Here is a 17,229-nt window from a genome sequence, read left to right on the forward strand (position 1 = left end):
TTTTAAGAAAGAGGGTGTTGGAAGTAATTGAGTCTATGCGGCAGAAATTTGACCACAGTGCGCAGATTTATCTCAATTCTGTTTAGTCTGACTCAAAGGGGGGGGGGGGTGGTGGTGGTGGTGGTGTGGGGGGGGGGGGGGGGCAATCCATCTGTCCTCAGCAACAAGGTTAAAAATGAAACTGTGGCCTTCCAAACAAAAACATGGATTGTTCCATGATCTCTGATGAACTCCAAAGGAAACTGCTGGAATCTCGGCGGGAATCCAAGATTGGTCATGTCAGGGCTAAAATGCACAAGGAAGCCACTCGGGTGATCACTGAGAAATACTACACCCACCTTGGCAAGGCGGCCACACCAACAAGAGGCTCTGTGAGGTGGCTGCCATCATTCCCAATGAGAACATTTGTGACGTAACTGTAGAACAGTGTGGCACAAATAATTTTAGATTCTTGGAGCCCTGGAAGCCTTTCCCACCAAAGGCTGCGTGACATGCACATTGAACATGTTGCCAAACTCCAGCAGCTTCAGCATCTTCTTGGTATCTGGGCCCACCTCAATCATCTCTTGGTCCAGAACTCTGGGACTTAGTTATTCCCCGTCTCCTGCTCTTCATCCTGCAGTTTGAAAGAAAACACAAACAAACTTTCATTTATATAGCACCTTTCACATCATCACACAAAAAAGCTTTATTTTTAGACTGTTATGCGGAAGCTCTTTTGCACCCAGCAAGACCCCATAGACAACAAAAGGTAAATGAGTACTCAGCCTGTTTCTTAATGATGTTGATCAGTTAGTAAAGCATACGGCATCCTCAATCTCCTTAATAGGGCAAGGAGATTATGTTAAACTTATACAGAACACTAGTTCGGCCTCAACTGGATATTGCGTGACCCCATAGTTTAGAAAGGATATCACGGCATCGGAGAGAAGGGAGTTCAGATTCATGAGAATGGTTCCAGGGATGAGAAACTTCTAGTTATGTAAAATGGAGAAGAGAAGATTGAATTTAGATTTGACAGAGGTACTCAAAATTATGATGGATCTGTGTAATAACCCCCATGTGGCCCACGGGGGAAACCCTAATCGATCTTCCCATGGGACATGTGGAATACGAGCTTCCTTGCTAGTGAGCGGAGGCCCGATTAGACCCGGGGATTGTGATTAGACTATATAAAAGCCGGCCCAGACAGGGACTGGCATTCTGGTAGTCCCGACGGGGATTTATTGTGTTTGCACCCTGCCGTAGCGGCCATTTCCTTTGATCTAAATAAACTAACATTTACTTACCTACTTCGGCTCCTGGGTCCTCCCAGTCTGGATAGAGTATGATGTGGAGATGCCGGCGTTCGACTGGGGTGAGCGTTGGACTGGATAGAGAAGTTAGGCAGTAACTGTTCCCATTGGTGGAAGTATCTAGGATAAGAGGACATTGAGATAAGATAATTGGCAAAAGAAGCAATGGTGGCATGAGGAAATACTTCATGCAGCGACTGGTTAGGATCTGGAACACATCACCTGAGAATATGGTGGAGGCAGATTCAATGAAGGAAATTTGATTTTTAAAGGTAGAATGAGCAGGGCTATGGGGAGAAGGCCTGGGGAAAGAGCTGGGTAAATTGCTCCTTCAGAGAGCAAGCACTGAATGGCCTCCTTCTATGCTATAGCCATCCTGTGATGCTGTGAGTCAGTGATTGAGAAATGAATGTTGGCCAGAACCAGCGCGGAATTCGCCTGATTTTCCTTGATCAGCGCCCTGGAATATCTCACATCCACCTGAAAAGGCAGATGTGGCTTTAATCTAACGTCCAGATGGTGAAAGATGTTGAGAGGGCAGAACTACAGGTTGACTTTGTCACATAAACCGGGACAGATTTTACTGGACTTTCCAGTTTCAAAAGTTCCTTGCATTTCCTCCACCTGTAGTTTTTCTTTTCCAGTCATTTGAGTTTTATTTCAACGACTTGTGTCCTCTTGTCCAAAAAGGTTAAAAAGCAAAATGGTTCTGTGCCAAAACATTTCTTGGCACATGCATATCCATGCCATGAAAAATTTCTCCCTCTGAAGGTTTTTTACTTTTGGGCCAATTAAGTGACCAGATCGCCTCGTGTAACTGTGCCCAGCCGCTTGCGCCTCAGCTGATACCCTACCCTGCAAGTGCTTTCTTTATCCAACCCCTCCTCCTGACTGACTTCTGGGGCGAAATTCTCCTACCCGCCCCGCCACATTTCTGCCCCGATCGGCCGGCGGGAGTCTCCGTAACACCGGCCGGTCAATGGGGTTTCCCATTGTGGGGCAGCCCCACGCCGCCGGGAATCCCCCGGGCGCCGGCAAAACGGAGACTCCCGCCGGCGGAGAATGACGCCCCTGAGTCTGGAATTTGGCTTGTGCGTTTTTCCAACTGATCAAACCATGTTTACAAGTCAACCTGATCCCATAGCAGGACCACACCCTTTAAGAGTGATCCTATCATTGCATCTTCCCATAATCCTCTGTTGAACGGCCATGACGTTACTCCAATCTCTGTCATACCCTTGCCTATGCCCAATTTAATTTGCTCCCATTTGTGTTCACATTTTGGCTTAGGGTTGCCAACTGTGATGAAATATATTCCTGGAGATTACACCCATGACTTGCCCCTGCATTCCAGCCACTGGTCAGACAACACATCCATCCTTGTGATGTACTGCCTTCCTATGCCAATTAAAAAATATATTTTTTTTAATGTTCCAATGATTTTTCTCCAGGGTTGCACACAGCAGTGTCCTGGAGATTGATCTTCAATTCCTGGAGACTCAAAGCCAATTCCGGAGTGTTGGTAACTCTGTTCCGGCTGCTGCTCTGGACCAGAGCCTATTATTTCTATTCCCCATTTTTAAAATTTCTTGGCCTCAGCACCCTTCTCTCCTCTCTATTTCACCCCTTTCTGACATCTTGCTCCCCCTACCCTCAACTGCAATCAACCAGCCCTTCCAGGCTTGAATAAGTCCACAGCTACCTGTAATGCCTCTCTCGGCTTACACCTGAGCGTCCATCAAAGAATCAGTCACTGCCTACTTAAGAGTCGCAACCAGCTCCCTCCGTTGTTGACCTCCCCACCTAGATTGCTGCTGGGTGCTAATCTCAATCTTTAGCCGCACTAACCCGCATCTGTCCACACAGAGGGACATGGAGGATCCCATAGCTAGGTTCATGCAAAGCAAGGAAGTTCCCCAGGTGCCCTGGTCAAAATTTTACCTCAAGGGTCACCAACAAAGGAAGGTTATTCACCTCATTTACTATTGTGGCAGACACAGATTGGAATCTATGTTTGCCTACCAAACAAGAGCAAAAGTGCTTAATCGTCAGCTTTGAGGATGTACTGAGGACCTGAAAGATAATGACGGAGTGTATGCTGGGCAGAATGAGGAAGAATTCAGTCTGTTTTGGATCATCCTGGACGATCCCTTGTTCCCCTCTTTATTCAGAAAGATACCACCCCAGTTGTTCGGAGTACAAACGGAGTTTGGATTTCTGAACAAATATTGGCTCCTTTTGTTCCATTCTCACCACATGAATGAGGCCCCCAGAGTGGTTCTCCTTCTGCCTGTCAAATTAAAAACGCATAATTAATCAGAAACTAGTAATTAAATAGATCCCCTCCCAGTTTACAACACTTCCTTTGGAAGCCTGCCAACATTTTTATTGTAAAGGGTATTTTATCTGTGAAGGGAGTGCTTTATGTGGCTTCTGTTTTCATGAGAGAGCTGTAAACAGTGGAAGTTTAATCACAGCTCCTGGAACCTCACAGAATATTGTAACATTACAATTAACGTTATAATTCATGGCTCCTACTGTACTGAATACGCACCAGTCAATTATCAGTGATTTGGCCTTCTTTCTCTGTTTATTTCTCAGTCCTTCAATCCCATTGATTAAGGTGAATCACTCTTTGTGCCAGTACACACCAAGGTCCCTGATGCCCTTTCACCCCAACATTCAGCTCACCCTGCTAGTGGGCAAAGATTTTTGAAGCCAAACCGTGTGCCATCAAATCTACGCAAGGGGGCACGAGGCCCTTTCTCCAGCACAAAATCTGGCCATAAATACTTTCAGGGTGTCCTCTTAAGCTGTTTTTAATTAATGTCGCAGTGGCATTTTCGAGCCAACCTCTGGGCAAAGAAAATAAATTTGCGTATTTATATAAAAATGTGCAGAGGTTAACATTAGTTTGAGCTAATTGCCTGGTACAGCTGGAAAGAGAGTGCTCATATTTCTGTCATTCATTTCTGCTGTTGGATCTGATATGCACATTACAGCAAGCCTCCTTGAACTATGTCACTTTAGAAATCCACAGAACAATGGACCCGCTTCTTTCAGACCCGTAGCTTCGTGTATATGCCAACAAAATGCTGTAACCTTTGGAAGGGATAAAAATTAAATTAGTCTGATGTGAAAGCTATTTGGCTATAAGTTTTAAAATAGGATTAAGGCCTGGCGCAGCTGCGTCATATACATCCGGGGGGTTGGGGGGAGTGGGGGTTGGGGGGAGGTAGGGGGAGGCGGGGGGGCTCGTGGTGGTGGTGGGGGGAAAAAGGCAAATTTACAAGCATTTTCTCTCTTTCTCTGCTTTTTTAGAAAAACCTTCCTGTGACCAAGAGAGGCAAACGGCTTTGGAGGAAACGCGGCAGTACCCCCGAGATGGCATCTTCATCCCCGAGTGCGCCGGGGCTGGACTGTACAAGCCAGTGCAGTGCCACCAGTCGACTGGGTATTGCTGGTGTGTCCTGGTGGACATTGGCCGCCCGATTCCTGGAACCTCCACCCGGTGAGTGTAGCCCGACTGCTGAGCTAGAAGGGAAGGGGTGAGAAACTGACTGTGACCGAGGCGGAGGATCCCGTGCCGGGAAACAAAACCGTGCCAATCTGCTAAACCTCGAGCTGGAGTAAGCCCCATTTGGGGCCGTTCCGCTTTCTCGCCAGACCCTCGGAGATTGTTCCATGTTTGCGCCTGGCTCTCTCCCCTTCTCAGGAGAGAGAGGTCAAAATGATTTAGGGTTTTGCTATTTCCAAAAATAAAACTTTGACTCGGCGAAACAGAAATGACAGCCCAAACTCTGAAGGTTGTGCATGTGAGATTCCTTCATTTTAAAACAGATCTATGTTGAATGTACACCACATCACATGAGGTGGCTGTAGAACTCTTTAATCATGTGTATTGTATTGGGATGAGGTGGGTGACATCGCCATGCCACTGATCGGGCACTTTCTTCCCCCATTTATCGAAGAACAGGTTACCTTGGCACTCAGATTCCCAACAGTAAGATTACCCTGGCACCAACTAGTAAAAGCATACAGAATATACATGGAATGGGATTACCATTTGATCGTGTATGGCATCAAGGATCTCTAGCAAAACTGGAGTCACTGGGAATCTGGGGAAACTCTGCACTGGTTGGAGTCATGCCTAGCACAAAGGAAGATGGTTGCGGTGGTTGGAGATCAGTCATCTCAATCTCGGAACATCACTGCAGGAGTTGCTCAGGGCAGTGTCCTAGGCCCTGTATGGAGTTTGCACATTCTCCCCGTGTCTGCATGGGTCTCACCCCCACAACCCAAAAGATGTGCAGGTTAGGTGGATTGGCCACACTACAATACTCTTAAATGTTTTTTAAACAAAGAAAAACACCCCACTTGCCTGGATGAGTGCAGCTCCAACAACACTCAAGAAGCTCAGCACCATCCAGGATAAAGCAGCCCGCTTGATTGCTCCCTCTTCCACAAACATTCAACCCTCCACCGCCGACGAACAATGGCAGCCGTGTGTAACATCTACAAGATGCACTGCAGGAACTCACCAAGGGTCCTTTTAGGGGATGGTTTAGCACAGTGGGCTAAACAGCTGGCTTGTAATGCAGAACAATGCCAGCAGCGCGAGTTCAATTCCCGTACAAAGAACAAAGAAAAGTACAGCACAGGAACAGGCCCTTCGGCCCTCCACGCCTAAGCCGACCATGCTGCCCGTCTAAACTAAAATCTTCTACACTTCCGGGGTCCATATCCCTCTATTCCCATCCTATTCATGTATTTGTCAAGATGCCCCTTAAATGTCACTATCGTCCCTGCTTCCACCACCTCCTCCGGCAGCGAGTTCCAGGCACCCACTACCCTCTGTGTAAAAAACTTGCCTCGAACATCTCCTCCAAACCTTGCCCCCTGCACCTTAAATCTATGTCCCCTAGTAATTGACCCCTCTACCCTGGGAAAAAGTCTCTGACTATCCTAAACCTACTGGCCTCCCCGACAGGCGCCGGAATGTGGCGATTAAGGGCCTTTCACAGTAACTTCATTGAAGCCACTTGTGACAATAAGCGATTATTATTATTTACTATTATTACACAGCATCTTCCATACCGGGGCAGCACGGTAGCATTGTGGATAGCACAATTGCTTCACAGCTCCAGGGTCCCAGGTTCGATTCTAGCTTGGGTCATTGTCTGTGCGGAGTCTGCACATCCTCCCCGTGTGTGCGTGGGTTTCCTCCGGGTGCTCCGGTTTCCTCCCACAGTCCAAAGATGTGCAGGTTAGGTGGAGTGGCCATGATAAATTGCCCTTAGTGTCCAAAATTGCCCTTAGTGTTGGGTGGGGTTACTGGGTTATGGGGATAGGGTGGAGGTGCTGACCTTGGGTAGAGTGCTCTTTCCAGGAGCCGACGCAGACTCGATGGGCCGAATGGCCTCCTTCTGCACTGTTAATTCTATGATAAACCCACGACCAGTAGCGGCTAGATCGACAAGGGTAACAGGCAAATGGGGACATCACCACCTGGAGGTTCTCCTCCAAGTCATTCATCACCCTGGGCGAAATTCTCCGACCCCCCGCCGGGTCGGAGAATCGCCGGGGGCTGGCGTGAATCCCGCCCCTGCCGGTTGCCGAAGTCTCCGGCACCTGAGATTCGGCGGGGGCGGGAATCGCGCCGCGCCGGTTGGCGGGCCCCCCCGCTCGGTTCTCCGGCCCGGATGTGGTTGCCGTCCTCTCTAAGTCCACCCCGCAAGAAGATGGCGGACGGATCTTGCGGGGCCGCGGAAGGAAGGAGGTCCTCCTTCAGAGAGGACGGCCGGACGATCGGTGGGCACCGATCGCGGGCCACCCCACATTTGAGGTACCCCCCGGTGCAGGATCCCCCCTCGCCCCCCCCCGCAGGCCGCCTCCCCCAGCGTTCGCACGCTGTTCCCGACAGCAGCGACCAGGTGTGGACGGCGACGGGGGGAACCCGCCGTTTTGGCCTGGCCGCACGGCCCATCCGGGCCTGAGAATAGCGGGGGTGCCAGAGAATCGCCATTTTGGGTGTCTCTGACGATTCTCCGGCCTGCGGCCCGCGGAACTCGACCGGGCCATTCCCGCCGCTTGGGAGAATCGCGGGAGGGCGTTGGACCAGCGTCCCGGGAAATTTTGGCGGCCCTGGTGATTCTCCCAACCGGCGCGGGAGTGGATAATCTCCCCCCTGTGTTTGAATAGTCCGGCAGCATTCGTTGTTATGGCCCAACATTAAGGACAACCGCTGGGTTCAAGTACAGTAGTGCACCTGGGGCACGGAGAAATGCACCAAATGACAGACAATGTGGTCAGGAGGTCAAGAAACAGAAAACCAAAAGAGATTGGAAATTACTCAATTGAACGTTTTGGAAAGTTTGCCGTTCACCCAAGGTTAGGACAAACTGGAGAAAACTGTATATCTTTTTAGAAGATTGAGAAGGGATCTTATTGAAGAATATAAGATCCTGAGGGGACTTGATTGGGTGGATACCAGGAGGACGCTTCCTCTTGCTAGGGAGACCAGAACTAGGAGACACAGTTTAAGAATAGAAGTCTCCCACTTAAGACACAGCTTAGAAGAGTTATTTTCCCTGAGGGTCGTTGGTGTGTGGAATTCTGTACCCCAAGGAGCAGTGATGGCTCGTTCATTGATTTTATTCAGGGCATAGTTAGATAGATTTTTGATAGACAACAGAGTCAAGGTTATAGGGGTGCAGGTAGGAGGCTGGAGTTGAGACTACAAGCAGATCAGCCTGATCTTATCAAATGGCATTTCAGGCTTGAAGGACTAAATGGCCTATTTCTGCTCCCATGTCCTGTACTCATATACCTTTGACTCCCCTATCAATCAAAAATCTGTTTAACTCAACCTTGAATACATTTAATGAGCCAGCCCCCACTACTTGCTGGGGGAGGAAATTACAAATGCTAACAATTAGAAACCTTAGAACTCCTACAATGCAGAATGAAGCCATGCAGCCCATCGTGTCTGCATTGACCCTCTGAAAGAGCCCTCTAACTAGGCCCACTCCCCCGTAATCCCATCTAACCTGCACAACTTTGAACTGTGGGTAAAACCAGAGCACCCGGAGGAAACCTACGCAGACACGGGGAGAATGTGCACACTCCACACAGCCACACAAGGCCACAATTGAATCCGAGTCTCTGGCGCTGTGAGGCAGCAGTGTTAACCACTGTGCAACCGTGCTACCCCTCTCTGAGAAGAGAAATTCCTCCTCATCTCCATCTTAAATGGGAGCCCCTTTATTTTTAAATTGTGCCCCAGAGTTCTAGATTCCCTCACATGGGAGAACGCCTCTCAATCCTATCAAGCCACCTCAGAATCTTATACGTCTCAATAAGGCCACCTCACATTCTTCGAAACCCAAATGAGAACAGGCCCAACCTGCTTAACCTTTCCTCGTAAGACATAGAACATAAACACAAACGTATGAGGTAGGAGCAGGAGTTGGCCACTTAGCCCCTCGAAACTACTTCGCCATTGAATATATTATGATCCGATTGTAACATAAACCTCACAGTCCTGCCTACCCCTGATAACCTTTCACCCACTTGTTAATCAAGAATCCATCTAGCTCTGCCTCAAAAATATTCAAAGACTCTGTTTCCACTGCCTTTGGAGGAACAGAGCTCCAAAGAGTCACGACCCTCTGAGAGAATTTTTTTTCTTCATCTCTGTCTCAGCAACCCTTATTTTTAAACAGGGAACCCTAGTTCAAGATTCTCCGACAAGAGGAAACATCCTCTCCACATCCACCCTGTCAATACCTCTCAGGATCTTAAAGGCTTTGATCAACTCACCTCCTACTCTTCTAAACTTCAGTGGTTACAAACCTAACCTCTCCAACCTTCCTTCGTAAACCAACCATCCATTCCTGGTATTAGTCTAGTGAACTTTCTCTGAATGAAAATCGCTTATTGTCACAAGTAGGCTTCAAATGAAGTTACTGTGAAAAGCCCCTAGTCGTCACATTCCGGCGCCTGTTCGGGGAGGCTGGTACGGGAATCGAACCATGCTGCTGGCCTGCCTTGGTCTGCTTTCAAAGCCAGCGATTTAGCCCTGTGCTTGTAACACATTTACAGCTTTTCTTAAATAAGGAGACGAATACTGTACACAATACACCATGGTCTCCGGGCGGCACGGTGATGCAGTGGTTAGCACTACTGCCTCATGGCGCTGAAGACCCGGGTTTGATCCCAGCCCCGGGTCACTGTCGGTGTGGAGCTTGCACATTCTGCCCATGTCTGCGTGGGTTTCACGCCCCCCCAACCAAAAAAGATGTGTAGGATATATATAAAAAAACACAATGGTCTCACTAATGCCATTTACAACTCCCCTTTTTGATAATCAATTCCCCCCGCAATAAATAATAACATTCTGTTTGCTTTCCTAATTATTCGCTGTACCTGAATACTAACCTTTTGTGATCATGCACAAGGACTCCCAGATCCCTCTGAATCTCAGAGTTCTGAAATTTTCTACCATTTAGATGATAAGCTTCTTTTTTATTCTTCCTACCAAAATTGAGAATTTCATATTTTCTCACATTTTACCCCATTTGCCAGATCTTTGCCCACTCACTTACCTCTCTATGACGCTTTGTAACCTCCTTAGGTACTCTTCACACCTTACTTTCCCACCTATCTTTGTGTCATCAACAAATTTAGGAAGCAAATCTTCAATCCCTTCGTCTAAGTCATTTATGTGAATTGTAAAACGTTGAGGCCCCAGCACTGATCCCTTTGACACACCATGGGCAAAATTCTCTGGTATCGGCGCGATGTCCGCCGACCGGCGCCCAAAACGGCGCAAATCAGTCGGGCATCGCGCCGCCCCAAAGGTGCTGAATCCTCCGCATCTTGGGGGGCCGAGCGCCAACCTTAAGGGGCTAGGCCTGCGCCGGACTAATTTCCGCCCCGCCAGCTGGCGGAAAAGGCCTTTGGTGCCCCGCCAGCTGGCGCGGAAATGACATTTCCAGGCGGCGCATGCGCGGGAGCGTTAGCGGCCGCTCACGGCATCCCCGCGCATGCGCTGTGGAGGGAGTCTCTTCCACCTCCGCCATGGTGGAGACCGTGGCGAAGGCGGAAGGAAAAGAGTGCCCCCACGGCACAGGCCCACCCGAGTATCGGTGGGCCCCGATCGCGGGCCAGGCCACCGTGGGGGCACCTCCCCGGGGCCAGATCGCCCCGCGCCCCCCCAGGACCCCGGAGCCTGCCCCCGCTGAATATCCGGTGCCGGAGAATTCGGCAACCGGTGGGGGCGGGATTCACGCCAGCCCTCGGCGATTCTCCAACCTGGCGGGGGGGTCGGAGAATCTCGCCCCACTTGTTACATCCTGCCAACAAGGAAAAGACCCCTTTATACCAGCTCTGTTTCACGTTAGCTAGCTAATCTTCTATCAATGCCAATATCAATACCCCCTACACCATGAGCTTTTATTTTCCACAGTAACCTTTCACGTGGCACCTTATCAAATGTCTACTGAAAATCTACGTACAAGACATCCAATGGTTCCCCTTTATTTACAGCACATGTGACCCCGCCTATGAATTCCAATAAATTGGATAAACATGATTTTCCTTTCAGAAAACCATGTTGACTAGACCTGATTGCCTTGTTTTTTTCTAAGTGCCTTGCTATAGCATCTTTAATAACAGCTTCTCACATCTTCCCCATGACAGCTGTTAGGCTAACTGGCCTATACCATGTGTATGAGTGTATGACTGTGTATGTGAACGTGTGTATGACTGTGTATGTGAGTGTGTGTGTGACTGTGTATGTGAGTGTGTGTGTGACTGTGTATGTGAGTGTATGTGTGACTGTGTATGTGAGTGTGTGTGTGACTGTGTATGTGAGTGTATGTGTGACTGTGTGTGTGACTGTGTATGTGAGTGTGTGTGACTGTGTATGTGAGTGTGTGTGTGACTGTGTATGTGAGTGTATGTGTGACTGTGTATGTGAGTGTGTGTGTGACTGTGTGTGTGACTGTGTATGTGAGTGTGTGTGACTGTGTATGTGAGTGTGTGTGTGACTGTGTATGTGAGTGTATGTGTGACCGTGTGTGTGACTGTGTGAGTGTGCGTGTGACTATGTGAGTGTGCGTGTGACTGTGTGTGTGACTGTGTATGTGAGTGTGCACATGTGAGTGTGTGCATGAGCAGTGAGTGTGTGTGTGGCATGTGTGTGGAGGTACAAGTGTGTATATGCATGTGTGTTTGTGCATGTATGTTCACTTGTGTGGATTATGAGTAATAGTGCAAAGTTTCCTTGTGAGAAAAATGGAGCTCTCATTTGAGCTAAAACCTGGTACCCAGTACAGAGCTGGCCTTCCAGACTGTCTGCTCTGTCATACACTTTGGATCCATTATGAAAATACTGTTTTATCAGCCAGCCACAGTGGTTTGTGGTGATATTAAAAGCAAAAAGGCCGACAGTACTGGAATAGATTGAGTTGCTTTGTCACAACGAGGCAGGGGAGCTCAAAGTTTCGAGTCTACGATTTTAAACCTCACCCACTCTAACAAAGCTCAGTATTGAGCCTGTGCACAAAGTAGAGTTGCTTCATTCTTCAGCACTGTCATATCTCAGCATGATAAGCTTGAAGTGCTTTTCCAGCAGGAGCTCCAATGGCTGGACAGCCAGTGAGAAAGATGTTGCATCACAAAAGTCTTTTATGAAGCAGCGTAAATGGACAGAGACTGGGTGACACTCAGAGTTCGAACTTGTCCCTTCACCTCTGGGATCTAGGTCTGAAAATCTCCTCCCTCTCTCTCTGCTGACAATAGGGGCTCGATGTAAAATGAGTTTGGACGGACTCAAATGACTTCCCAGTGGGTGCTATCCCACAGCACATTCAACATAAATTGCCACAAAATTAGTAAGCTGATTTACAGGGGAGAACTGGTGTGATAAAAAGAAAATATTTGCTTGGGTAAAACCGACGCAATTGTTCCAATGCTAGGGTGGATTGTTAGGACAAAGCAGACAGTGCTTTAATCTGGATGTAATCTGTGCATTAACTGATCTGGGATTACTTGAATTTGTCCTGGCGAGCCACAGTGGGGACAAATTTCCTTCCCTCTCTGATAGATCCGCAGGTGGGCACTGGGACTGTGCTAGGAACCCTACAATTGCTCTTATTGCTCTCAACCTCGGGATGGGGGGGAAATCAGCAAAGGTTTTCTTCGCGGATGGTTATCCAGCAATTTCTACTGCAGCCGTGAGAATGGGTTGAGGCATGGCTTTGATGCCCATCCCCCCCAGTCAGTACTGTTGGCGTTGTGGAGACTCCCTGAAATGCTAGGCTGTTGGGACCTATGGATCTTTACCCCAGAAAGTGTCAATACATCAGGGGAGGAGAAGATGGGACAGAATTGTTGTCCCTCCAACAACAAAACAGACTTCAGGCAGCTCATTTTTAAAATTAAACTATGATTATGCAAAGCACACAAATGGGGTAATTGTGACTTTTAGTGTGTTAGTGTATGTTCTAACCCCCACGAGTCCCATGGGAAGATCAGCCAGGATGTCCTCATGGGAATTATAATATCCTCCTCCCCCCCACACCAGTCCATAAGCCTCCTGTAGTTACATTTTGTCCTTCTCACCAATATTGTAGTCAATGAGGAGGCCCGAAAAGGTAAGTCAAAAGTAGTTATTTCCTACTCACAGTTAGGAAGTACAGCAACTAGGCAACACTCCAAGTCTCAGCCAAGACCAATCTGAGATGCTGGCTCCCTTTTGGGCTGGCTTTATCTTGGGGAATTAACAAGCCCGCTGTCAGACTTCCGCCCCTCAGTGGGGGAGCTTGTATTCCATGAGCCTCACGGGGAGATGGATCGGGCAAGCCCTTCAGGTCTTGTGGAGGTTGTAACATGTGAAAAATGGGTGATATTGGCTGTTCTGCATTCTCGCACAAAGTTAAAATCTATGCCGTGGTGTGCATTCAAATGGGCGTACGTTTTCCCAAATAAAGCAAGGTATTTGGGATTCTGCCTTGTGTTTAGTACATTGCAACCATTATTACCCCCCCTATTAAAGGAAGCTCCATTGCTGCTCCTTCTGTTGAATCAGCTCAGGTGTCACCTGTTTTTTGATGATGAACAATAATGTACAGTCAGTACGGTCTGGTACTGGGTGAAAATAGCAACCCAGACATAGGCTCAGTATTAGGCTAGAACCCAGCCTTTCTATATTTTCCACATGCCCTGTGGCCTTCCACTATGGAAGGAGATAGCAGCTTCATGTCACTGGGCTAGCAATCTGGGGACATCAGTTAAAATCCCACCATGGCAGCTGGTGAAATCTAAATTCAATTAATAAAATCTGAATTGAAAGCTAATTGCAGTAATGGAGACCGTGAAATTATCACCGATTGTTGTAATAAGCCACCTGGTTCACTAACGTCCTGTCGGGAGTAAAACCTGCCATCTTTAACTGGCCTAGCGTATTGGCACAGCGGCTAGAACTACCGCCTCACAGCACCAGGGACGCAGGTTCAATTCCGACCTCTGGTGACTGTCTGTGTGGAGTTTGCACGTTCTCCCCTTGGCTGCATGAGTTTCCTCCAGGTGCTCCAGTTTCCTCACACAGTCCAAAGATGTACAGGTTAGGTGGATTGGTCATGATAAATTGCCCCTTAAGTGTCCAAAGATGTGTAGGTTAGGTTAAGGGGTTATTTGGGTAGGTCAGGGGAGCAGGCTTGGGTTGAGTGTTCTTTCAAAGGGTTGGCGCAAACTCGATGGGCCGAATGTCCTGTAGAGAGTAAAACCTACCATCTTTAACTGGCCTAGTGTATTGGCAGCACGGTAACACAAGTGGATAGCACTGCGGCTTCAGAGTGCCAGGGTCCCAGGTTCGATTCCCCGCTGGGTCACTGTCTGTACAGAGTCTGCACGTTCTCCCAGTGTCTGCGTGGGTTTCCTCCGGGTACTCCGATTTCCTCCCACAGTCCAAAGACGTGCGGGTTAGGTGGATTGGCCATGCTAAATTGCCCTTCGTGACCAAAAGGGGTTAGGAGGGATTATTGGGTTATGGGGATCGGGTGGAAGTGAGGGCTTAAGTGGGTCGGTGCAGACTCGATGGGCCGAATCTGCACTTTATGTTCTATGTTCTATGAATGGCTTCCTTCTGCACTGTTGGAATTCTATGATACATGTGACTCCAGGGATGCAATTCTCCCCCAACGGCGCGATGTCCGCCGACTGGCGCTCAAATCGGCGCCAATCAGACGGGCATCGCGCCGCACCAAAGGTGCGGAATGCTCCGCATCTTTGGCGGTCTAGCCCCGACATTGAGAGGGGCTAGGCCAGCGCCGGAGGGATTTCCGCCCCGCCAGCTGGCGGAAATGGCGTTTGTTGCCTCGCCAGCTGGCGCGGAAATGCGGCGCATGTGCAGGAGCGTCAGCGGCCGCTTACAGTTTCCCGGCGCATGCGCGGGAGCGTTAGCGGCCGCTGAAAGTTTCCCGCGCATGCGCAGTGGGGAGAGTCACTTCCGCCTCTGCCATAGTGGAGGCCGTGGCGGAGGCGGAAGGGAAAGAGTGCCCCCATGGCACAGGCCCACCCGCGGATCGGTGGGCCCCGATCGCGGGCCAGGCCACCGTGGGGGCACCCCCCGGGGTCAGATCGCCCCGTGCCCCCCACAGGACCCCGGAGCCCGCCCACGCCGCCTGGTCCCGCCGGTAAATACCAGGTTTGATTTACGTCGGCAGGACAGGCAATTTCTGGGCGGGACTTCGGCCCATTCGGGCCGGAGAATTGAGCGGGGGGTCCCGCCAACCGGCGCGGCCCGATTCCCGCCCCCGCCCAATCTCCGGTACCGGAGACTTCGGCGGGGGCGGGGGCGGGATTCACGGCGGCCAACGGTCATTCTCCGACCCGGCGGGGGGTCGGAGAATGACGCCCCAGATCTTAATTCACTCCTAATTACCTTTGAAATGCACTCAGTTCAAGGGCAATTAGATTGGGCAGCAACATCCACATCTCACTTTGCAATAAAACACAGTTGTTTATAGCTGGAGATTGCTGGAGAGAGGAGTCTGACAAATATTTTTCTACATCATCAGCCCAAACCTCTTGGTGCATAAGATTAACAGTGCTTCATCAATTTAATCTGAGGACTGGGAAAGAAACAGGAATGAAACAGGAGAATGAAATTGGATGAATTAGAGTATGATTAGACATAGAAAGGGAAATAAAGGCTTGAATATATAGGAATAGATTCCAATAGGCAGGTGAAGCAGAGGACAGTTATAGTGTATGTAGCCTCCAATGTGAAATTGGAAAGGCTTTGGCCTTGAGAGGTTCCCCGCTAGAAGTCAGCCTGATGGACAGACTTGGCTTCTAGTTAGGCCGACAGTACCATCGAACAGGCCACTGCAGCAGGGAGGCCCCATGGATCACTAGTAAACAAAAAAGATTCAGTTAAACATATAGGGCTGGACTCAGCGTTCCCATCGCAGATCCTGCCCACTGAATGGAGAACTGGTTGGAGACCGGTATTGTTTCAATGGGGGAGATCAGACTCAATTAAGTGCCTGTTAGGCACAAGTGGCCAGTGTCAGGCCTTCCCCGCTCATAGTGCTGCTGACGGGTAATGGAGAGCTGCTGATCTCTGATTGGCTGGCAGCTCTCAGAAGGGCCGGGTTTCCAACCCTGGAGGCCAAAATCCCAAGGAAGACCCGAAGCTGGTCACTTAAATGCCTAATTTAATGGCATGTTAATTATATTGTGAAGATGTGATAACTCTCACAGGACCATGCGGGATCACTTATCGATCGCCCCGTGGGGCCCGTGGAATACGAGTTCACATGGTAATGGACAGAGGCCCGTCTAGCTGGGTCTCATTACTGAGCTCTTTAAATACCGTCCCAGACAAGGACCAGAAGTCCTGTTAGTCCCAGGCTGGGACACTTGCCTTGTATGCCATGAGTACGGCTTTACTTCTGAGTTTAAAATAAAATGAGTTAAACCTTCAGCTTCGAGACTCCTTGATTATTACAGGAGATATAGAGATGATGGCCAGTGTTTAATTAAGAAAGTAGAACACTTATAAAAGAAAAACTGCTGGGACATAGTGGATGGTAGGCAGGAAGTAGACATAAGTAATGCTGCATCCTGTAAATAAACCTACTATCATGACAAGGATTGACGTCTGGTTTCGTACTTCACTGCCTGGTGTGGAATTCCTTTTCTAAAACACCTAGCAAGCACTTAATTTGGCCTGGCCTCCCTCACCGAAGTCTCACTAGTCTGCTGCCAGTTCACCAATCGATGGGCACAACACACGTGGGCATATTAAATCCAGCCGGGTGAATGGGTGAGTAAAGTGCTGTGGTGATCTGTATACCTGCTGGTATCTAAAGGGTTAACAACTGTATCATAGTGCTAGACAACCACTAGATGGCAGCACCAGATCCATGTAGATAAACTGAACTCAGAGGATCTTCCCGCATCTTTGTATCAGGATTGATTAGATATCAGAGCGTTAGAGAGATATAGCTTAGTTGGCACGTGTAGTTAAACATTATCAATACTTCTTCTGATTTACTTTATCATCAGTTCTAGTTGTAGAAGAGTGAACAAACTCATTATTATTTATATTCGTTATTAATTAAATGTTTTTTGCTTAAACTGAAGACTGATAGTTTCATCGAACAACGATCATCAGACCATTCTGGAAGTAAGCAAAAGAGTAACAGCGTATTTCAATCACGTAATATAACAAGTGCGAGGCATCAATGTCTTCTAGCTAAAAGAAAATGGGAAAATGGTCAGTTAAGTGTTGCGACCTGGGTAACAGGCATATGGGGAGTTGATGGGGTAGGCCCAATGCCTGAACCTGGCAGTCTTTATATGGGGGGTGGGGTGAGTGGTGGGATTGGGGGGTGGGGGTTGGTGGAAGGGGAAGCACTTA

General features: G+C 48.8%; 1 protein-coding gene across 2 annotated transcripts in view; it reads left to right on the forward strand.

The window, feature by feature from the left end:
* Positions 1 to 17,229, forward strand: part of smoc1 (SPARC related modular calcium binding 1) — a 341,176-nt gene that overhangs the window by 164,645 nt on the left and 159,302 nt on the right. For both annotated transcript variants that reach the window (XM_072485788.1, XM_072485799.1), the window contains exon 8: positions 4,617 to 4,806. In XM_072485788.1, coding sequence (XP_072341889.1) covers positions 4,617 to 4,806 — 190 coding nt within the window. The remainder of the gene's footprint in view (positions 1 to 4,616; positions 4,807 to 17,229) is intronic.

The sequence above is a fragment of the Scyliorhinus torazame genome, chromosome 2 (assembly GCF_047496885.1).
Source record: "Scyliorhinus torazame isolate Kashiwa2021f chromosome 2, sScyTor2.1, whole genome shotgun sequence".
NCBI lineage: Eukaryota > Metazoa > Chordata > Chondrichthyes > Carcharhiniformes > Scyliorhinidae > Scyliorhinus > Scyliorhinus torazame.